At 44.1% G+C, this 24,183-nt stretch overlaps 1 protein-coding gene across 2 annotated transcripts in view; it reads left to right on the top strand.

Moving 5' to 3' along the window:
- CRTC3 (CREB regulated transcription coactivator 3) overlaps positions 1 to 24,183 on the top strand; it is a 94,693-nt gene that overhangs the window by 1,879 nt on the left and 68,631 nt on the right. For both annotated transcript variants that reach the window (XM_048220647.2, XM_048220646.2), the window contains exon 2: positions 7,569 to 7,667. In XM_048220647.2, coding sequence (XP_048076604.1) covers positions 7,569 to 7,667 — 99 coding nt within the window. The remainder of the gene's footprint in view (positions 1 to 7,568; positions 7,668 to 24,183) is intronic.

Genomic DNA, 24,183 nt, shown 5'->3' with positions numbered 1-24,183 from the left:
CGTGTGTGACCTTGGTTAGATTCAGGGATGAGCGTGATGAGCTCAGAGCACATTGAGAATGGTTGTGTGAAAGCTGAGGTTAATGCTGGGACATGTGTTGTTACGTGTTGTTTAGATAAAGTGTGTGTACAAATATAGACACTCTGTCTATATACCTAGACTTGATCCAGTCTCTCACCCAATTCATAAACCCTCTTTAAGGCATCCCTGATAGATAAAGCCATGAGTAATGTATAGACTCTTTTAAGGCAAAATATTTTCACAGATCCTTCGTGTTTATTTAAATGAGTTTGGTTATGTTACTTAAATATGCTCAAACATCCACTTATACATAAAGTCCTTTGATTATAGCTGTGGTACAACCATAACTAAAAGACATGCACAAAATAAATTCACTCATTAAAAAATGCCATAAATTTAAATTCACATCATTAATTTGATATGACATATGCTATTTTGCTGAACTCAGTTGAAGCTCTCAGTGTGGATGTGATGCTAACCCCTGTAGTTCAGGTTTTCTTGAGTTCAGCAGGGCTGATCAGGTATGCCCCATGGGGTAACTCAGTTCAGCCACCACTTTCCTCTGTTCTAATTACCACAAAATTATGATGTCACTTTGCCCTTCACCTGGTACAGGACCTCATTTACATGTTAATTCGTCCTGTATTCTTTCTTTGCTACCAATTGCAGGTAAATAATACTACTTTGGTCCAATGTGTTTATATTTTTTAGTGTATTGTTAATTTTTTAAAAAGTAATCTCTATGTCCACACCTGGGTCTCGAACTCACGACCCCGAGACCAAGAATCACATGCTCCTCTGACTGAGCCAGCCAGGCACCCCAAGTCCAGTGTATCTATAAACACAAAGGCAAATGAGAACACTGCATTTGCTGAGTTGTATTTGCTTATTTAAAATTTTTAAGGATTATTTTCATAATGAAATTTACAAAACAACTCTTCTCCAAGGGAACTCTTAGATTCCCAGGCATATGTTTGTAAACCTTCAAGGGTCCAAAGATCCCCGATGCAGAAGAATCCGTCCAGCTCATTTTTTAAATTTATTTATTTATTTATTTATTTATTTATTTATTTATTTATTATTAATTTATTTATGAGAGCAGGGGGAGAGGGAAAGAAAGAATCCTAAGCAGGCTCCATGCCCAGTGTGGAGTCAGTCTCACAACCTTGAAATCATGACCTGAGCCGAAATCAAGAGTTGGAGCTTAACCACTGAGCCACCCAGGCGCCCCCAACTAGTTCATTATTGGTCACTGGGTGGCAGGTATACTGACTTTCCGTTATCAGCCCATGACAGACATGGATAATGTAGATACTCCTTCCTCTCTGAGCCTGTGCTGAGCTCCAAGACGTTCTCTACATAATCAGAGCCAATCCTTCAGAGTTCGAGTTAAATCCTATTTGCCTAGTAGGTGGGATAGACTAGGTTATGGGGAATTTTTCACTCTAGCTTTAGGGGTTCAGCTTTATTAGGAAGCAGTGGGAATATTTTGAGAAGAGAATGCTAGGGGGATTATTTTAATGGTGGTACCTGGGGTGGTAAGAACGGTTAAAAAATGGAGGCAGGCATGCCTGGAAAGAGGCTGTTCCTTTGTTCATTCATTCATTTGTCAGTACTGGAGTACCCACTGTGGTTAATGGGGTCTGTGTTGGGGGGAGGTGAAGACATGGTGTCTTACTTTAAAGATCTTACTAATTTGTTCATCAAAGACTTACCGAGTCTCTAGTGTGTGCCAGAAGTTAGGATGCACATTGGGGATTATAATAGTGAGCAAGCAAAACACAGTCTCCTCATAGATTTTAGGGTTTAGTGGAGAAGATATTCCTTTGACAAGTAAGGACACATTTTCATGAGTATTACAAAAGGGGAAGCTAGAAAAGATGTAGCTCTGGAAATGGATGGTAGGGAGTCCTCACCTTTTCTAGTGGCCTAAAGGATTAGTGGGGGTGGGGAAGCCATTTGAGGGTATGAGGTTCAGCAAGGGGACAAAGAGGGTGATTTGAGTTGAGGCGTTCCCAGGGATCAGATTGTAGAGACAGGATTTGGGACTTGGTCCTGAGGACAATGGGGAGTCATGAAGGGGTTGAAGGAGGGGAGATTTTCATTTTAAAAGGATGCCTCTAGCTCCAGAGTGGTGGCTAGAACTGAGGGGAAGGTGGCACAGAAACGGGTGTGTGTGTGTGTGTGTGTGTGTGTGTGTGTGTGTGTGAGATAGTAGTCCAGGAGATGTGATGCTGGCCTTGACACTGGGGTGGTAGGCAGGGGGAGGCAGAGAGGTGAACAGATCAATACTTAGGAGCTAGAAATGACCAAACTTGGTGAATACATGATCCCCAGCTTTCAGACTGGAGCCATTTCAAGGTATCCTTCCTAAAGAGGGGGAGCATTGGCGGGAACAGATGCCTCAGTGTGAGAGGATGGCGAGTTTGAGGTGCTAGTGAAGCAAGTAGAGATGGTCCAACAGGCAGTTGTTTATATGGCCCTGAAGCCATATAAGGATCTCCAAATAAGGAGGGAAGTCTAGGCTAGTGCTATAGATGTGGGGGCCTTTGGTGCGTAGTTGTGGTAGTAGATTCAGCTGCCTAAGAAGAATTTCTAGAACACATCTTGCAGATTGGTGACCTAAATTCTAATTTGGTCCTTGGGGTGTGTGTGTGTGTGTGTGTGTGTGTGTGTGTGTTTAATTAGGACCAACAGTGAATATTGGGATTTTATATTAAAGTTTGGATTCTGGCTTCTTTTGAAAAATGAAATCATCTAACAACACTCTCTACGTTTCTGTATGATAGCAGTTGCCTGGAGCTCCCGTAGTGGCTTCCCCCATTGGAAAGCGCATGCATGTGTTCAGTTTGCCACAGTCCCCACCGCTCCCTGTGGTGTTCCTCACAGTGATTCCAGCTGCTTCACTTACTTCTCTTCCACACTTGGCACCTGCAGACATTTGAGTTTATGAGCCCTGCTGTAGAGTGAGATGTGGAGAGGGCCAAGAGAAGCCCAGGGAACTCTACCATGTAAAGGGGAGGTAGAGGAAGGGAACCAGCAAAAAGCACTGAAAAGCAGCCAGAGAGGGAAAGGAGAGCCCAATGCTGCTGACTCGGTCTGACATGATAAGGACGTGTCCTTTGGTCTAGTCCAGTGGAGGCCAGTGGTAATCTGGGTGAGAACCACTGTGTTCATGGTGAGCTGCTTGGAATGGAGGTTGTGAGGCATCCAGGACCAAATGGAAGGAAAGAGAGACAGGATTGGGAACTTGCTCCGGAAGTCCGACTTTGAAGGACAACTTGTAGTTTTGAGAAACCACAGGTTAAACACGGCATATCAGCTAGAGTGTTAATTTAGCTTGAATATTTGGGGAGAATCATTTTTATATTAAAACAAACAAATATTAGATGTGTTCTGTAGCAGTGAGGCCTCTAAGAGAGGAGAAAAAAGGGACATCTGGGTGGCTCGGTTGGTTGAGCGTCTGCCTTTGGCTCAGGTCATGATTCTGGGGTCCTGGGATCGAGTCCCACATCAGGCTGCTTGTTCAGTAGGGAGCCTGCTTCTCCCTCTGCCTGCCCCTCCCCCCTGCTTGTGCTGTCTCTCTTTCTGACACACAGATCAATAAAATCTTTTAAAAAGAGAGAGGAGAAAAGACTAGACGTACTGGATTTGGGCTGACTATTGAGTGCTATCTTTTTGCCAGATGCTGTGCTGACTCCTTTGCGTTCATTATCTCCTGCGCTTTTCACAATGACCCTAGGGAATGTGTATCTAGATTACTCTTCATTTTGCAGATGAGCAGACTGAGGCTGGAGAGGTACAGTTGCGTGGCTGATTAGTGGCAGAGCTGGGGTTTGAATATGGCTGTGCCACTGCATGTCTGTGTACCCAACTGCTTTTATCCACCCCGCCCCCCCCCCCCAAGGACGTCTACTTACAGCAGCGGCATCTGTTGAAAACACTTTCCCCGTTGAATTGTATGATACTTTTGTCAAAAATCAATTGGCCAGATTTTATGTGGTCTATTTTTGGACTCTCTCTTCTATTCTATTGATCCCTGCATCTCTCTGACAGTAGCATGCTGCCTGTAGCTTTATAGTAAGTCTGGAAACAAGGTAACAGCCTTCCAACTTTGCTCTTTTTAAAAATTGCTTTGACTACTATAGGTTGGCCGTTCGCAGATCCGTAAATATTCAGGTTTATCTCGTCAGTTTCTATAGAAAGGCCTGCTGGGATTTTTGTTTGGGATTGGCTGCTGTGACACTTTTTAAAAAGGGAATTAGTGAGGCTTGGCTCTCATTTCATATGGACACTGAAGGACGTTCCGCTAAAGTGTGTGGCTACAGGCTAGAGGTTGCTAACTTAAGTTCCAAGGTGAGGCATGTAGGGAAAAGGAGTGGAGGAGCCAGGAATGAGGAAGTGATCTTAGGCCATGGTGGAGGAGTAATAGGGCACAGGGAGGTCTTGGGCAAGTGATAACTCAAGCCCTGTGCAAGGGGGCAGCTGCTTCTCAGCTCCACGCGTTGTTGCCCTGCAAGAACGTACATTCAGTGTTGCTTGAGCTTTCAGTCAAGAGAAGTTGGAAATCCAGATTTTTATACAGTCTTCCAATTCAAAATGGAAGTTTAAAGCATTGAGTGGGTCAGTATCATGTAGGTCAAACAGAACTCTCTAAACATGGCCCCTGCCCTGCCAATTTGTGACCTCCCCTTAGGCTACTCATTCTTCGGTGCCCATTTTCATCATGAGGAAGCACGATGGTGTTGAAGACAGTCTCTAAGGTTCTTTCCAGTTCATCGATTCTAGATTTCAAAAGAGGAAAATATCAAAGTTACTGAAGGGTTTAGGAGGTAGCTGAGAATACCAACAATGATGATGATACTTCGAGAAGTTGTGCAAAGCTTTCCATTTTACACCCTACTGTCACGTCTGTTCTCTTTTAATCCTTACGTTGTCTGTGAAGTAGGCGGCAGAATAATTTCCCCGGCCTCGTGGCAGGTTCGGGGCGCACAGTCGGGTGTTCCGGTTCCGAATCCAGTACTCTTTCCCATAGCGCAGCAGTGTCTGAAGACTCTAGAATAGGCACTTTGGGAGGGAGAGCAGGTATGGGAGATGGTGGGAGGGCCTTAGACTCAGGTAAAGGCAGGTGTCTAGCTAGATTTAGAACTTAGCTTGGTTGAAGTATCAAGGTTTTTGGGTAAATGTTGAAGCCTTTGTGAGAACTTGCTAAAGGCAGGAACCTTGGCATGTATTCATCTCAGCAAGACAGTGCCTGGCACGGTACCTAACAGACACAGTTAGAAGTTTTGTATAAGTGAATAAATGGATGGATTGATGGAAGAAGGAATCAAAGGCTTGAGATCAAGGGGGCCAGGAATTTTGTCTAGAGAATTTCAAGGACAGAGATTCAAATGCTTCTGGTTAGTGCTTTGAGAATGTTAAGATCAAAAGCTGAGACTGTTATAATTCATCTGGTAGATGGGAAAGTCTCATTATATCCTCCTTCTCATATTTGACTCTTGGATCTGGGTTCTGATGAATAGATTATAGCTGCCTCCCAGTGTAGTGTGTTTGGGAAATCAAATATTGTGGGTACAAGGAAGTTAAGGCCGCCAAGGGGTTTTGAATGCCTTTAAAACTTCCAGCCAGATATAGGCTCTTATCTTTTGGAGATTCATATTGAAACATGGAATGATACAATGTCTGGATTTCTTTTAGGGGAGTGCGTGGGTGGTCAGGGGGTAAATATGAGTCAGAACTGGACATAAGATCATTGTGGAAGCTGGAAGATGTTAAATGGGGTTTCATTGTATTCATCTCTATTTTGTATATATTTGAAATTTTTCATAATCAATATAAAAACTGAACAAAATCAGAGAACTTCATAGGCCCAGCAATGCTTTTGATCAACCAAATTTCATTTTTCTCTGAGCTTGTAAATAGTATGATCATTGAGAGAGAAATGGGGGGGGCGCCTGGGTGGCTCAGTCAGTGAAGCGTCTGCCTTCTGCTCAGGTCATGATCCCAGAGTCCTGGGATTGAGCCCCATGTCAGGCTTCCTGCTCAGTGGGGGGTTCTGCTTCTCCCTCTCCCTCTACCCTTCCTCCCTGCTTGTGTTCTCTCTCTCTCTCTCCCTGTCTCAAATAAATAAATAAATCTTAAGAAAGAGAGAGAGAGGGAAACAGAGCAAAGAAAAGGACCACGCAGATATAAAAATATGTGTGTGTGTGTGTGTGTGTGTGTGTAAGAGAGGGGGGCGGGGAGAGGGAGAGGGATTGAGAAAATCTTAAGCAGGCTCTGTGCCCAGCGTGGAGACGATCTCACAACCCTGAGATTATGACCTGAGCCAAAATCAGGAGTCGGCCACTTAACCAGCTGAGGCACCCAGGCGCCCAAGAGTGTGGGTTTTGAGGTAGCCATAGCTTGGCCTCCTCGAGCTGTGTGACGTGGGCAAATGTTGAGCTTCCTTAAGTCTGGGTCTCTAGGTCTGTGAAAGCAGGATGATATGGTCTCTCTCGTGGTTGTGGGGAGAGTTAGGGATGAAATGGGCGAAGCATCTGAAGACAGCGTCTGGAACGTCTTAGCGGCTTCTATCTGCTAGCTTTTATTGTTTTAGACAAAGGGTCTAATAATGAAAGGCTTCAGCGTTCCCATTGCTCTTTCTTCCCCCACGTGACTTATAAGTGCCAAGTGTTATATAACCACAGAGGTAATTTATTATTTTAGAAACAGAACTCTTAAAGACCAAATTGGACCACTTTGGGGTTTACAAGAACTGTAACCAGTTTACTGCCTTTTGAAAAATGAAGCAAGGAAGAAGTTGAGAAGAAAGGCATATGAAAGCAGTGGGATGCCATTTGATACCTGTTGGTTTGGCCTTCTCCTCTGCCCCAATTAAGGATGATATTCAGCGTTAGTGAGTTTTCTTGTGAAACTGTTTTCTCATATGTACTTCTTGTACCTGCTGGGAAAGCATTTTGGCATTATGTTTTGAGAGCTATCTAAAGCCCTGGGTCCAGAGACTCAGTGACCACTCTTTGGAATGTGTTCTTAGGAAATAATTCAGAAGAAGAAATGTTATATAGCCATTAAAGAGGATTAATATCATAGGAAAGAGTTAAGATGTAAGCACGCGAGATCGTACCTAAGTTATGATTACTGCCATGCAGCTGTTACACACATGTGTGAGCAGAGACTGGACAGGAGCACGTGGAAGGGAGAACAATGAACGTGTTAGAGTCATAGAGAGTGGCTTGATTTTCCTTTAAGAGACTCTTGTTGCTGTTAGAGGTTGTGCCCGCCCGCCTACACACACACACTCAAAGACCTTGCAAAGACCTTACTATCACGGTGCATGGGACATTTGGAACATGGGTAAATTCTTTCCAAAAATAGACTAGTCAAAAATCAGAAGGCACCGGAAACCTGAAGGTTTTAGGTAGAAAAGAAACTGAAACCAAGACTTTCACTCTTGAACCGTTCTGCTACAAAATACCCATACTTCGATGCTTCCCTCAGATCTTTGCTGTCATCTCTCAACCGTCTTGAATTCTCTTTGTTTCCAGGTCCAGTTTCAGAAGCTTCAGCAGCTGCGCCTCACGCAGTACCATGGCGGGTCCTTACCGAACGTGAGCCAGCTGCGGAGCAGCGCAGCCGAATTCCAGGTACCTCCAGACACTTCCGTCCTCCTGTCTGAGTCGAGTGTAAAAACATAGGTGGCCAGTGGCCTTAGAAAGATTGGATCTTGAAGGATAAAATGGGCCTAGCTACAGTTCAGTGTTCTTCCGGGAAGCCCATCATTCTTTCTCCTAGTTTCTACAGCCTGACATAGTATTATCTCACAGGCCGGCTAAGGCAGCACTGTCCAGGAGAAATATACTGTGAGCCACATATGTAATCCAGACTTCTCTAGTAGCCACGTTAAAGACAAAGAAACAGGTGCAACTAATTTTAATATTATTTAACCTAAATTATTATTTAACCCAGTAGATCCAAAATATTATCATTTCAGCGTATAATCAGTCTAACAACCACAAATGAGATATTTCACATTCTGTTTTTAAATTTATGCTAAGCCTGGAATCTGGTGCGTATTGTGCACTCACAGCCATATCTCACTGCCTTCACGTGGTTGGTGCCTGCCATATTGGACAGTGCAGATCTAAGGCCCAGACAAGTGGTCTCTTGCATTTAGATTAGTGCAGTGTCTAGGGTGCCTCAGTCATTCATGTCATTGAAGAACTTTGTTCAGAATAACATGGAATCGATATTTCAGACAATGGTATAGGACACTGTTGTTAAGATCCGAAGTAGACATCCTAGTCTCTGAAAAATTAGGAGCATGTCATAGTTCTGATTAAACAATTTAAGATTTGGTGTTGAAGTGGGGAACTTTAAGACAGGGTGTAAGTTGATTTATTTGGATGCCTGTCCATTTTAAAAGCACTATCTTCTTTCTTTGCTGTAAAAGCTGGGTTCACTTGTTTGATGATGGTCCCATAGACGAAAGTATTATTTAAAATAGAGACTTCCATTTGAGACTGCTAACAGGGGCTCTTAAATATAAGAAAATTATTAGAAAAAGCACAATGTGAACATACTTGTACCCTGTTACACTTGATACTGTCTTTCCTATGTTGACGTTGGAATCTCATTATGCCGCTGCCTATGTTGGAGGCCTACCTTGGTAGACCAGATAATCTTCTGCATTGGCCTATTGGGTCATTCAGTATCCAGATAAAGTAGGTCTCTGCTTTATGCCTGATTTCATGCTTCTGAAAACAGAACACTGCCAAGGTGTGCTGTGTTTGAGATTCTGATTTTATGGTACTTGATAGTGAACTTTAGAGGAATATAGATAGAACTTACTATCCTGCTCCTGTCCTGTTGCAGTGGGGGATGGGATGAACTAACAGCCCTTGGCCTTCCCAGGATTCTTTCTTTGAATACTTTTTTTTATATTCTTTTTTTTTTTTTAAGATTTTATTTATTTATTTGAGAGAGAGAGGGAGCACAACGGGAGGAGAGGCAGAGGGAGAGGGAGAGGGAGAGGGAGAAGCAGACTCCCCACTGAGCAGGGAGCTGGATACAGGACTCCATCCCAGGACCCTGAGATCATGACATGAGCCGAAGGCTTACACTTAACTGACTGAGCCACTCAGGCGCCCCTGAGTACTTTTTTTTTTTTTTTTTTTTTGCTTTGAAACAATTACAAACTTACAGAAAAATTGAAAGTTCAGTACAAATAACTTTTTCTTTCCCCTTGAGAAAATAAGTTGCTAACCTGATGTTCTTTCAACCCCAGATATTTCAGGTGTATTTTCCTACAAGCAAGGATGTTGTCCCTCATAATCCAAACAGAGCCACATTGACCCTTTCACGTGTGGTTTCGTGTGTCCCGTTACTGTCCCTGCAGCAGAGGGATCCGGTTCAGAATCACATGTATTTATTGTCCTTCATCTCCTTCAGTCTAGAACAGTTTTTCAGTCTTTTATTTTTGACATGAAAGAAATTATTTTTGACTTTTATGACCTTAGCCACTTTTGAAGAGCACAGTCAGGTATTTTGTAGAATATCCCTCAGTTGGGGTTTGTCTGATGCTTCTTCGTGATTCAGTTCAGATTTTCGTCTTTGGCAGGAATAGCACAGAAATGATGCTGTTATTGTGTCCCCTTAAGTGGATGATTTTCTTTTGTCCCATCACTGATGGTGTTCACTTTTATCAATTAAGGTGGTGTTTGTCAGGCCTCTTCATGTTAAAGTTGCTCTTCCCCTTTGTAGTTAACAAATATTTTGTGAGGGGATACTTCTTCCTGATCCGCATCAAACTTTCATACATCCTTTTATTTATTTCTGTATATCTGGTTTCGTGGCTTCTTATTTTATTCAGTGCATTGTAATCTAGAACTATTGTGATTTTGATGCTCACATTATCTCTGATTAGGCCAGTGGGAGCCCTCTTTTTGGGATTCTTGACAAACTGAGAAAAAAAGGGAATCCCAGGAACACAGATTTTTTTCTTTAAGTAAACTTTTTTGAGGTGTAATTTACCTACAATACAGTTGACCTTTCTTTTTAAAGATTTACTTATTTGTTGAGAGAGAAGGGGGGAGAGAATGCGCATGTGTGAACAGCTGGCGGGGCAGAGGGAGACAAGAGAGAATCTCCAGCAGAGACTCCCTGCTGAGCGTGGAGCCAGCGCAGGGCTCAATCCCAGGACCCCAAGATCATGACCTGAGCCGAAATCAAGAGTCAGATGCTTAACTGACTGAGCCACCCGGTGCCCCTCAACTGACCTTTCTTAGGCATCTTAGTTCTATGTTGTATAATTTCTGCCATAGTCAAGATATAGAACAGTTCTGTCATCCCCCAGCTAGAAGTTCCGTTATGTCCCTTTGTAATCTGCCTCCACCCCCCAACTCCAGCCTCTGGAAACCACTGATCTGCAGTTTTGTCTGTTCCAGTGTGTCCTATAAAGGGTGTAATCTTTGGAGTTCTTCTTTCACCTAGTATATTGCATCTGAGATGCACATGTGTTGTCGCACGTGTTAGTTTTCTAGAGCTGCCCTAACAAAGTACCATCAGCTGGGTGGCCGAAAGCAGCAGACATTCATCCTCTCGCAGTTCTGAGATCAAGGTGTCAGTGGGACCGTGCTGTCTGAAGGCTCTAGGGAAGAATCCTTCCTTGTCTCTTCCTAGCTTCTGTTGCTTGTTGCCAGTCCTTGGTGCCCCGGTCTCGTAGCTCCCTCCCTCCAGCCTCTGCCTCCAGCCCGCAGGACCTTCTTCCCTGTGTCTCTGTGTCCAAACCTCCCCCTTACCTTGTCTTTTAAAGCCACCACTCATTGGATCAAGGGCCCACTGTAATCCAGTGCGACCTCGTCTCAAGTTGATTACCTCTGTCATGATTCTGTTTCCAAATAAGATCACATTCACAGGTACTGGGGGTTAGGACTCGAGCATATCTTTTCAGGGAAACATGATTCAACTCTATTGCGGTTAGCTGTAGTTTATTTTTTATTGCTGAGTAGTATTCCGTTGAATGGGGTGCTGTAATTTCTTTATCCATCCATCAGGTGATGGGCATTTGGACCATTTCCACACTTCGGCAGTTGTGAATCAAGCTACTTGCATGTAGTTTTTATGTAAATACATAGTAGGGAAATGGCTGGATCACATGGCAAGTATATCTTTAACCTTATGAGAAACTGCCAAGGTGTTTTAGGATGTGTCTGTACTGTTTCACATCCCACCAGCAGTATAGACTTCCAGTGAGTCTGTGCTGCTCTCCAGCTCTTCATACTCCAGATTTCAGGGTTGTGGGTTTTTTTTTTAATTGTGGCAAAAGACGCAACATAGTATTTACCATCTTAACCATTTTAAGCATACAGTTCAGTGGTGGTAAGAATATTCACACTGTTGTGCAACTTTATCATCTTACAAAACTGAAACTCTGTACCGTTTAGACAACAACTCCTGATTCCCTCTTCCCCCGTGTCCCTGTGACCACAGTTGTACTTTCTCCCTCTGTGAATTTGACGCTGTAGGCCCTTCATGTAAGTGGAATCGTATACTGTTTGTCTTCTTCTGACTGGCTTATTTTACATAGCATGATGTCCTCAAAGCTCACCCATATTACGGAATGTAGCAAGATTTCCTTTTTATTTAAGGCAAATAGCGTTCCACTCTATGTATAGACCACATTTTGTTTGTCCTTTCACCCCTCATGGACACCTGGTTGCTTCCACCTCCTGACTCTTGTGAATAATGCTGCTATGAACGGGGTGTGAAAATACCTCCTAGAGATCCAGCTTTCAGTTCTTCTGGGTGTATACTCAGAAGTGGCATTGCTGGATCATACGGTAATTCTATTTTAAATATTCTGAGTAACGGCCATACTGTTTTCCGTTGCGTCTGCGCTGATTTCCGTTCGTACCAGCGGTGCACGAGGCCTCCGGCTTGCCGACATCCTCGCCAACACCTGTCATTCTCTGTGTGCGTCTGTTGGTTTGAGAGCAGTCGTCCAAACGAGTGTCGGGGTGATATCTCAGTTTGAAAGATTTTTGTTATTCTAGTGCATGTGTCGTGCTATTTTATTATGTTTTTAATTGGCATTTTCCTAATGACTAATGATGTCAAACATCTTCTTGTGTGATTACTTGCCACCCCCGATATCTTCATTGGTGAGATGTCTGTGCAGAGCTTTTGCCCAGTTTTCAAATGAGTTGTTCATTTTCCTGTCATATTGTGAGAGTTCTTCATATTTTTGGGATGCCATTTCTTTTCTTTTTTTTTTTTTTCTTTTTTCTTAGAGAGTGCATACGCATGTGCGTGAGCGGCGCCGTGGTTGTGGGGGAGGGGCAGAGGGAGAGGGAGAGAGAATCTTCTGCAGGCTCCAGCTCGGAGCCCGAGGCAGGGCTCGGTCTCGTGACCCTGAGATCACGAAATCTGAGCTGAAATCAAGAGTCGGGCGCCCAATGGACTCAGCCACCCAGGTGCCCCAGATGCCATTTCTTTATCAGATATGTATTTTGCAAGATATTTTCTCCCTGTCTGTGGCTTATCTTCTCATTTTCTCAACAAAGTCTTGAAGAGCAGAAGTTTTTCATTTCAGTGAACCCCAGTTGATCAATATTGTTGTTTTATGGTTTGTGTCTTTCATGTCTTATTTAAGAATTATTTGCTTAACTCAGGTTCACAAAGATGTTTTTCCTGTGTGTTCGTTGGGAAGTGTTATAGTTTTAGGTTGTACACTTAGATAATTTCAAGTTAATTTTTTTTTTTAATGTAGTGCAAAGTATGGGTTGAGCACCACTTCCTTTGCGTATGGGGTTGAATTGTGCCAGTACCACATGTGAGGAGACCTTTCTTTCCTATTGAATTGCCTTCTCACCTTTGTTCAAAGTCAATTGACTGTATGTGTGGGTCTGTTTCTGGACTCCATCTTCTGTTCCACAGATCTCCACGTCTCTCATTTTGCTAATACCACACTTTTTATCTGTCTATCCGTCTATTTATTTATTCTTTAAAGATTTTATTTTATTTTTTTAATGATTTTTTATTATATTATGTTAGTCACCATACAGTACATCCCCGTAAAGATTTTATTTTTGAACAATCTCTGCACTCAGCGTGGGGCTTGAACCCACAATCCCGAGATCAAGAGTTGCGTGCTGTCCTGACTGAGCCAGCCAGGTGTCCCTAATACCACACGTTTTTAAGAAGTTGATGTATAATTGACATATAACATTATATTCATTATATTAGTTTCAGGCGTAGAATATAATGATTCGATATTTGTGTGTATTGCAAAATGATCACCATGGTAAGACTAGTTAACTTTTATCACTAAACAGTTATAAGAATTTTTTTACTTATAATGAGAAATTTTTAGGATTTATTCTTAGCAACTTTCCAATAGGCAATACAGTTTATTAAGTATAGTCAGCATGCTGTACATTATATCCTCATGACTTATTTATTTTATAACTAGAAATGTGTGCCCCTTAACCCCCTTTACCCATTTCATCTATCCCCCCTCAAGATTCCGCATGTAAGTGAGATCCTGCTAATACCAAACTGTCTTGATTGCTGCACCTTTATGCGGAGGCTTGGAATCAGGTAGTGAGAATCCTCCAGCTTTGTTCTTTTTACAAGTTGTGTGGCTTATTATCCATACAGTTGTAGAATCAGCTTGTTGATGTCTATGAAGAAAGCCTGCTGGGATTTTAGACGGGGTTGTATGGAATCCGTAGATCCGGTTGGGGAGAATTGACATCTCAATAATACTGAGTCTCCTAATCCATAAACGTGGTACCGAAGCACAGACTGTGATTCAAGTGAAGTTGCTCATATTATTTATTTAAACACAGTCGTCTTCCTCTTATGTTTATAGATCACTTCGGAGTTTACCAAAAGCTTTCACATCTATTATTTTCCTTGATCTTTGCTACAACATTAGTTTGGTAACCACAGTACTATTTTAATATTGGTTAAAGATCAATTTTCTATCCTAATGGAGGATCTCAAAGCACATTCTTCTCCTCTCACCCATTGGGCACTTGTACAGAGAACAGAGACTTATCAGATGAGTAAGCCGAAGCAAGCTTTTCAGGCTGCCTTCTGATAATCCTCAGCGAGGGGTGGGTCATCAGTCAGGGGTGGCTAGGGTTACAGCCCTCCTATCTCTAGGCAGGGCCCAGCATGTGTGCACTGAAGGCAGAGAGGAGGAAGTGGCATTATCTTCTCGGAAAGCTAGGGCTGTGTCTTCGGGGGACACAGGGGAGAGCCGACTGTTCCGCAGCGTGTCCCAGCCTGCCTGAGAGCCGAGGCACCTGTTTGCTGTATGGCAGCTACAGAGAGAGGGACAAATGGCTTCTCTCGGTGTAGGGCTATTTGGGTGTAGTTATAACCCTTCAGAGCCTCCATGCAACCTACCTTGTCCTTTTGAATTCTGTCCCTAAATCTAATCGCACTTTTGGTATTTCTGATTACTACATTTTAACAAAATTGCGTCATCTTGTTTATAACTGAGGGTTTATAAGTTCTAACTGATTTAGGGAACAGTCTGGTAGCCAAAGGGAGAAAGCTGTGTTGCCCAGCAGAAGAGGTGGGGAGGGCCAGGTCCAGGCCAGTGATTTTCCCGAGGCCTGCTGCCAATGTGAGAGTGTATAATGAGGCCCAGAGTTTGCACATTAAGTATGTGAGGAACCCAGAACTTAAAAACCAAATCTGGCTCCTCGTTCAATTTTTATGGCTTTCCCTTCAAATTTTTATAAGATTCTTAAAAAAAAAAAAAAAAAAGATTGGCAAAAGATATAGGAGTCAAAGTCCAGTAAATGGAAAACAGTAGTAGTAATATTAATCTGAAAGTACTATGGGTAATAGCTAGCATTAATTGAGCAGGTGCTGTTTGCCAGACACTTCATTACACTCTCTGTGTAGATGATTTAATTTTCACAAAAACCCTTTGGGGCTCTTACTGTCAGGGGCCAGTCTCCTTATTTTTCTAGGACATTTTGCGTTTCACAATTTGTTTCTGTGTCTGGCGAATCATGCCAGACAGTTGGCAAATCCACAGAAAACAGGTAACATCCCTGTTCACATTTTGGTTCTTTTCTTTCTCTCCCCCCCCCTCTGATTTTATCCATTTATTTGAGAGAGAGAGAGAGAGAGCGAGAGCACAAGCCGGGGAGTGACAGGCAGAGGGAGAGGGAGAAGGAAACTCCCTGCAGAGCAGGGAACCCGAGCTGAAGGCAGATGCTTAACGACTGAGCCACCCAGGCGCCCCGGGACCATAAATATTTTTTTTTTAAGATTTTATTTATTTATTTGACAGAGATAGAGACAGCCAGCGAGAGAGGGAACACAAGCAGGGGGAGTGGGAGAAGAAGAAGCAGGCTCATAGTGGAGGAGCCTGATGTGGGGCTCGATCCCGCAATGCCGGGGTCACGCCCTGAGCTGAAGGCAGACACTTAACCGCTGTGCCACCCAGGCGCCCCGGGACCATAAATATTTTTAACAAAATCAGCATCATATTTACTGCATGTATAATTTCATATCTTATTTTTTCACATCATAAACATTTTCTCATATGTTTAAATCATCTTCAAAAGCATACTTTCTAGTGGCTTAACAATTTTCTATCACACGGATGTCCCACAGTTTAACTGCCCCCTTATCGTTGGACATTTGGGTTGTTTTCACTGTTTATTCATAGGATATGTGTGTGTGTGTTTGTGTGTGTGTATAAATTGATTGTGCACTAGGCCAAAGAAATTCTCAGTAAATTAAAAAAAGAGAAATTGAATTCAAACATAATTGACAAAATTGTAATCAAGAATTTTTAAAAATCCAACCACTTGATCAAACATTTAAATCTTTTAAAAAATTATTAGATACGTTGTCAATGGCAAGCTAGAATACATAAAGGAAAAAAAGATCACATTTGTAATAGCTTAACAATATGTATATGTGTATAAAACATTTATTTTACTTAAGAAACTTACAAGAACTGTATGAAAAAAAAATCTATAAAACCAGAGAGAATATAAAGAGCTAAAAGTTTGCCTTCACTTTGAAAATCTGACGAAAGCTGTGAATCCCGCCTGAGAAAAATATATACACATGTACACATGCTCTCATTCACTTTCTTTTTTTAAAGATTTTATTTATTTTGTTTTTATTTATTTATCTTTAAAGATTTATTTATTTATGTTTAGAGACAGAGAGTACAAGTGGGGAGAAGGGCAGAGGGAGAGGGAAAGAGAATCTCAAGCATAGTCCCCACTGAGCACGGAGCTCTTCTCAGGGCTCGATCCCATGAACCTGAGATCGTTACCTGAGCTGAAATCAAGAGTCGGCTGCTTAACCGACTGAGCCACCCAGGCACCCCTCATTCATTTTCTTAAAGTTTTTATTAGGGAAAATTTCAAACATATTACACTCATATTTGCATGTATTTTGATCCCACGTGAAGAATTGTTTGCCTAAGATGATTTACATTTATTTATAAGTTTGTATTAAATATAAAAAAAATCACTTTCCTTTTCTTTCTATGCCTGGTTTTGTGAGTCTGTAGAATGCATCCAAAGAAAATTGTGAACAGTGTTTCATTAACTTGGTACAAGGTTGGACAGGCAGAAAGGGAGTTGCTTGAAATCTTTGACTTTGCTCTTAATCCTCAAGGAGCCTTTTAGCAGCTTTTGAGACCTCCTCTGTCCTCAAGCAGAAAATCCAGTCCTGTACACACATATATATTTTTTAAATTTATTTGAGAAAGAAAGAGTGTGCGGGGTCAGGAGATCCTGACCTGAGCTGAAAACAAGTTGGATGCTTAACCGACTGAGCCACCCAGGCGCTCCCCTAGTCCTATACGTGTATTTGAATGCCAGCTCTCGAGAGCTGCTTCTTTGAATTTCAGAGTAATACTCTTTAAGTAGCGTATAGGTATCAGCATGCGTAATCTGAAACACTTTCACTCCCTGCCGCCAAAACTCCCCTCGCAGAGCTCTGCCGGCTCGTCCCGCGCTGTAGGCTGTGAGGGCGTGAGCGGGGGCGGGGCAGGGGAGCAGTGGAGTGCGCAGATCTGCCGCCCACCCCATGGCACAGCGAGCGCTCCCAACCTCGGGAGCTGAATTCCAAGCAGGTGAGAAGCTGTGCAGTGAAACGAGAGGATGACTCTTACTGAATATCCCCGCAGATTGCGTGGGGCGGAGCGACAAGATGAGCAGCACGCATGCGCGTCCAGTAGTCCATTTTCCCCGAAAGCGAGAGCTGAGGAGGCTCCGCGATGCTAGCTGGGCGGCCCTGGGGCAGCGGCAGACCACCCTCCCACCGCGTCCCTTACGCAGATCACAGAATTCTCTGAACCGTAGGAGGATAACGAGAGTGACTCGATAGGGTTGTTTTAAGGATTTAATGAATACAGAATAAAAGCAGAAGGGCTTTGGAAACTGTGATGGCCGAAGCACCCATCAGTTATTAACACAAATAATGCTTAGAAACACTTTGGAAGTAGGAAGTTTGTGTTTACCACTTTCTACTCATTTTTGTCTGCACTTTTTTTTTTTTTAAAGATTTTATTTGTCAGAGACAGAGAGAGAGTAAGCTCACAAGCAGGGGGAGCAGCAGCAGGCAGAGGGAGAAGCAGACTCCCCTCTGAGCAGGGAGCCGGACATGGGGCTCCATCCTAGGACCCTGGGATCATGACCTGAGCCGAAGGCAGATGCCCAACCCAGTGAGCCGCCCAGGTGTCCCATCTGTGCTCTTTTTTATTTCCTCTCCCTGCGCCTCCAAGACCTACAGTCTCCACGTGGGGTAGTCACTAGCCATATGTGACTGTTCACATTTAAATTCAGATGAAATACAATTCAGAATTCAGTTTCTCTGCCACACAAGCCCCAATTCAAGTGCTCAGTAGCCACCTATGGCTGGCGGCTACCATCCTGGGCAGCGCCTCTCCAGCCTGGAAGCATTCTTGTGCTGACTCTGGTCCTGTGTGAGCCCCTGTTGGCCCAGGCTTCCCCTTCCTGTCCTGGCTGGTGCTTGAAGACCATCTTCCCCTCTCTCCTTTCCTTCATCAGCCAGTCAGATTCCTATGTCCTGGCTAAAGTGCTTATTTGGACGAGCATTTTGATTACATTTCATAAAAAAATTTTTTGCAGGGCCCTGGGTGGCTCAGTCGGTGAAGCATCTGCCTTCGGCTCAGGTCATGATCTCAGGGTCCTGGGATGGAGCCCCATGTCTGGCTCCCTGCTCAGAGGGGAGTCTGCTTCTCCCTCTGCCTCTGCCCCTCCCCCGTGCTCGTGCTCTCTTTCTCTTTCTCTGTCTCTCAAATAAATACATAAAATCTTTAAAAAAAATTTTTGCCCGCTCTGTGGTACATGTGTTTCAAAAAAGGATGCTTGCAAAATCAAATCTTAGTGGGCAGAATTCCTCACAGTGAAAGGTGGCAGTTAACCTGAAAGCCTGCATGGAAGAGCTCATCCTTAAACTGTACTGCGTGCGTGCGCGCGCACGCACACCCACCCACACACACACACACACACACATGCACGAGCAGGTGTGCATAGAAATGAACAGACTGACCCGGAGAGGGCTTTGTGTTCTCCTGCTCCCTCCTCTAAGAGAGGAGTTCATTACTCTTCTTTTTTACTTCGCATTAACTGACCGGTAGATAAATCATAAATAAATTCAGCGCGGATTGCTTAAGCACCTGCTGTGGGGGCAGAAATCGAACACTTCTGCACGAGGTGTGGGAAGCAGAAGTGATTCCGCCAGCCACTCCACGGAAGACGGCGGCCCAGTTCGTCCTCGTGAAACACCGCCAGCTTCGTGTCCTGAGGTTCGGTGGCCTGCATCCAGCCACTGCCCCTCACCGAAGGAGGGCTGCCCTGCCTCAGGCCGTGAATGATCAAGGATTCTCGGAGACTGTCCCCAAATGGTTGTGTCTTGAGTCACAGATGAGAGAGTGTCCACAGAGGTCTCAAAGCTGCCTTTGTGCCGTCCGATGTTCTCCAGACGTTCTGTCTCTACCTTCAGCCCCCACCTCTTCATATTCCTGACTGTCTCTTATCAGTTCTTTTGTCCCCTGGACTTTTGGCTGCACTGGCCGCAAACCTCTGCTTCCGCTGGGTGCTTCCTGAGAGGAGGCTCTGGTGTAAGGTGGGGTCTGGTGGGTGTCCAGTGGCCCCCAGCATGAGCCCTGGCTGCACTACTGTTTCGCTCTGGGAGCCTGGGCACCCCTTCAACCTCCCTCAGCCTGTTTGTTCATATGTAAAATAAGGACAGTAATAATTACCGCTAGGAGAAGCGGAGGTCATGGGAGGCATGGAGGCACTGACCAAGACATTCGGAAGCCCGAGCAAGTTAAGGGAGCGAGGATGTAAAGATAACTGATTCCTTTCCCAGCCACTAACGAACCTCTGTTTATGTGTGCTCATTCGTCACAGCTCGTGGCTTCTGTGGCGTAGTCATCTGCTCGAAAGTTAAAAGTGAGAGGGAATTTTGTTCCCAAGGTCATAAACCTTAGCCAGCCCTGCTCTTGGGTACAGCATGCTCTCTGCCAGCCATGAGACAATACCCTTTTATCCAAATACTAGTAGATATGATGAGATAGGGCAGTGACCTTCTGCGTGCAATTTAGAAGACATTCACACGTTATGTTAGCATGTTTTATGGAAAGATTTTCACTGATTACTAATAGCTATTTTATGTTATGTCTTAGTTTCTTTTTCAGAGAATGACATTTTTGTGACCTCGTCCCTAAATTCTGTTTAGGAGTCCATACCTCCTAATCCACATGCACTTTGCAACTGTGATTTTTTTTCTTTCTTTTTTTATTTTGTTTCTATCTCTGTGTTTGACTTGCTCACTAGTTTATCTTTGACTTTTGACTTCCAGCAGCATGTTCGCTTCTTCTGCTTGAGGAAATAGTGAGATGCTCAGAAAGGGGCTTATTTAATAGCTTTGGAATGCCCATCTGTCCAAAATAGGAACTGTGACCAAGAATATGGTAGTTGCATTTTTTTTTAAGTAGGCTCCAAGCCCAGTGTGGAGCCCAACGCAGGGCCTGAACTTACAACCCTGAGATCGAGACCTGACCTAAGATCAAGAGTCCAGTGCTCAACTGACTGAGCCACCCAGGCGCCCCAGTAGTTGTATTTTTAATACAGATTTGGGTAGTACTTTCCCCCTCCCTTTTTATCTAACATGTTGAATAGAAGACTTAGGAAATGAAATGAAAGAAAAGTAGACAATTCATGAATCTCTAGCAGTCGGGAATAAAGGTCTTTGAAATCGTACAGGGGGTAGGAAAACATCGGCCCCGTACACCAAATTAGGAACATCTGCACCCAGGGGAACTCGAGCATGGGGACTGGAATATTGCCACGTTCATTCCGCCTTTCACATGCTCCCAAGTGTTCATGCACTGGAGGGTCAGGGATAGCAGGGCTACTCCAAATAGTGCTTTTGGAGCTGACTTGTATTTGATTAATTTAAAGTTGCAACGCCAGGAAAGTTGCAAGAGATGGGAACTTCTGCAAAGTCCATCTTTCGGGTGAAACCAATGAAAAGAGCACCCAAGGACTAAAGCACCAACATAAGTTTTGTTTTCAAACTTCAGCTTTAGGGCAGTACAGAGGCTGCGAGGTTCACTGGCCTGAAGGTCAGACTCTGAATTCAGATGGGGCGTCTGCCACATCCTGTCTCTGACCTCTGGCCAATCACCTAACGTCTCCCATTGCCTCAGTTTTCAGCTGTGCGGGGGGCATCGTAGTCATGCTAATATCAGAGTTTTGTTGCGAGGAGCAAATGAGTTATGTATCTAACACTCTGAGAGCAGAGGCCGGCCCAGGGGGAGCAGGCTGGGGGAGTCTCCTCTCTCTCTCAGCATTGTCGCCACCTCCCCACCCCCACTGTCGTCCCCTCTGCAGCCGCTCCTGCACCGTGGGCTTGCGATCTGGCCCTGCCGCTCACCAGCTGGGTGTCCTACTCAAGTGTGCAAGTGTCTGTGTAGGGGTGTGAATAAGGTAAAACAGGTAACACGTGGGAGGCGCCGAGTCCCGCCTGAAGCGGCAGCTGCCGCGTCCCTGCTGTGATTGCGGTGGCTCTCGGCGGGGGCGGGGCCCTCCACCGCAGGTTGTGTCATAGGTTAATTTGTTCTTACTAATAGCTAAAACTTACAAGTTTAATTTTAACAGGTAAAATGTATTTTTAAAAAGTCATGAGAGGGGCTCCAGGGTGGCAGAGTCAGCTAAGCGTGGCACTCTTGGTTTGGGCCCAGTGGTGATCTCAGGGACGTGGGATCCAGCTGCCAGGTGGGTTCGTGCTCAGCGAGGAGTCTGCTTGGGGTTCTCTCTCTCCCTCCTCTCCTCCCGTGTACACATAGGTGCACGCTCTGTCTCAAATCAGTAAATAAGTCTTTAAAAAGTCAGAGCTAGGACAAGGTTATAGGCACTATAACATTATTGCTGTTCAGTCCTACTTTGGGAAGTGGAAAGCACCTGTAGAAAGCAGGCCTGCGCCCCCAGGGTTGGGCACACCGCGGGGACACCAGCTGAAGCACAGTCCAACATCAGAACGTTGGGTGTCCCGTGTGGGGGCAGAACCGCTGGTGGTGGGGTGCTGTGCTTTCTGCCACACAGGGCACAACTCACTCCCATGTCCCCGCTCCACCACGTGGCAAACCTCTGCTCCCCCACTGCTTGCCGGATGGCGGCCCCCAAAGCCGAGCCATTCTTTCCCGTCCAGATAGACGTCCACAGAAGGAAGATGTGTGTTTGACTGCTGAGGTCACTTTTCACTATAGTAAACAGCTACTGTCACTTGGGGGACTTCTTTTTAGTAATTCATATTGATTGAGTGCCTATTATGAATGAGATATTATTGGGTTTATGAGGATTATTGAGAAACTGTCCATTTAAGGAGCTTATAACTAAGCTCGGTGGACGACAGGGCATAGACACAAGAACTGCAGCTGAAAACCCTTCTTTAGCTTCCGTTTTTAGACTTTTACATTCAGGAAAAGTTTTTGCTTATTCCAAAATTCTTTGTTGTTCATTATAGAAGTCATACATGCTCATTGTATGCAATTTGGAAAATATGTAAAAATTTAAAAGGAACAGAAAAAATTCTATTTCATCCACAAAAATTTCCACTTTAATGTGTTTTTTAAACTTTCATGCAACTTGTATACAGGCAATATCGTTCTCCATATTTATGTCTTATTGGGCTTTCTTTTTCATTTCAGCCATTATATAATCATTATTTCCCTATGTTATTAAAATATAAGTAGAATTTTGTTTTATTTTTTTAAAGTAAGTTTATTTATTTATTTTTTTCCGAGAGAGAGAAAAGGGGGAAGGGGGAGAGGGAGAGAGAGAATCTCAAACAGACTGCACAGTGAGCACGGAGGCTTGATCTCACGTGGGGCTTGATCTCACGACCCTGAGATCATGACCTGAGCCGAGATCAAGAGACAGATGCTTAACAAACGGAGCCACCCAGGTGCCCCTATAAGTATAATTTTAATAACAAAATTTTCATATATGATTTATAACCACTCCCCCTATATGTTGGATGTTTTGGTTGATCGCAGCTTTTCTTGATTAAGAGCAATAAAATAATAAACACCTTGGTGTATGAGTCATCTTTATTTCTGATCATGCATTTCCGTAGGTAGTTATCCAGCCAAAGAGTAGAAATATTTGTGTGTGTTTTGTTTAAGAGTAGAAATATTTGTAAGGTTATTAATACATGTGGCTTTGTTGCTTTTTGGCACAGATATTTAACCTAACAGAATTGTTTTGTTTGCTCTGCATATTTATTACCTTAACTATGAGAGATCCAGAACCTTTGCACATGTAGCATTCCAAGCGTTGACTATTCAAGAATGACTCCAAAGTTCATGACATAAAGTCATTTGCATATTTACTGAAGCACAGAATTATTCACACGGGCCTTGTGGCTGGTGTGTGTATGGTTCAGTCCCTTGGCTGTGAGTGACTAAGGCTGCCTGGCACCTGTCTCCTGGGGCTTCGTGGTTCTCTGCAATAGCTCTCAGACATCGCTTTAGAAACTTACTTATTTGTTTAATATGGAGAACTTCTGTGAAGACCAAATGGCTGTTCACTTACGGTGTACAAACATGTAGAGAATATCTAAGTCAGAGAAATGTGACCCAAGTACAAACCAGGAGTTTGTACAGAGATTTACATATTAACAAGAGTGAAGATTGGCAAAGGTCTGCTAGTTTCTAATTCCTTGGTAGTCTGTGGGAACCTGTCATTTCTGGAAAATAAGTGCAATTTCATTTTTAGTGCCGACTGAAGAAATTATTCTTTTTATAATAAATCACGGGATGGTTAATATGTATCTTTATAAGAAAATAGGAAAGTAAATACACAGGTGATATCATCAGACAACGAGCTGCTATAGATACTGTCCCCTTACTTGCTTTGATTTTAAAGCAAGTTCTCTGTGTTTTGGTGGGAATGTCTTGTCCTCCAGCTAGGAAAGGGAGTGTGGGGAAAACAATTTCATCAATGTCTAGGAGTCTGGGAACAGGCATAGCAGAAGAGACCTCGCTTGGGCCAATCACACGTTAATCTCTACTTAACCTTGCACTTCTGAGCGGACCAGCCATCCCGCCGGCCACAGTCTAAGAGCCGTTCCCCCCTCACCCGTTTGTCTGAGCTGTCGCTCCTTGGGGTTGCTTTCCCTCCTTTCGGTGACAGGGAGGTGGTGGTAGCTAAGATCTCTCCCGTCTGGCCCCCAGAACACTTCTTGCTTTCATTTTGCAGTCGGCTGGAAAACTAGCACCTCGGACTCTTCCCCCGCCTCCCCCCCGGGACCTGCCTTTCCCCCTGCTCCCCATGAGGGTCTCGGACACATGCAACATGTGGGCTTTTGCACGCCTGGACCTCTCGCAGAGTGACTGGCCTCGTGGCCTGTCCATGTTAAAGGCCGAGAATCAGTCTGTAATATGCTGACGTCACCCGGTGATGTGGCGGTGGGCGCAGATGGAGTCAGGTCTGTCTGGTTTCCAGCTTCTGTGGTAGCCTTCTTTCCCAGCCTCTGGGGCCACTTGACCCCTGACTAGCCAGCCTGCCGCCTGTCTCTAGGACCCAGCCCCATCTGAGGCCGAGGGACTGAGGCCGCCTCACACTCTGTAATTTGGCT

The sequence above is a fragment of the Ursus arctos genome, unplaced genomic scaffold (genome assembly GCF_023065955.2).
Source record: "Ursus arctos isolate Adak ecotype North America unplaced genomic scaffold, UrsArc2.0 scaffold_28, whole genome shotgun sequence".
Lineage (NCBI taxonomy): Eukaryota > Metazoa > Chordata > Mammalia > Carnivora > Ursidae > Ursus > Ursus arctos.
The sequence above is the reverse complement of the archived record's forward strand: the minus strand, read 5'-3'. Positions and strand labels throughout refer to the sequence as shown.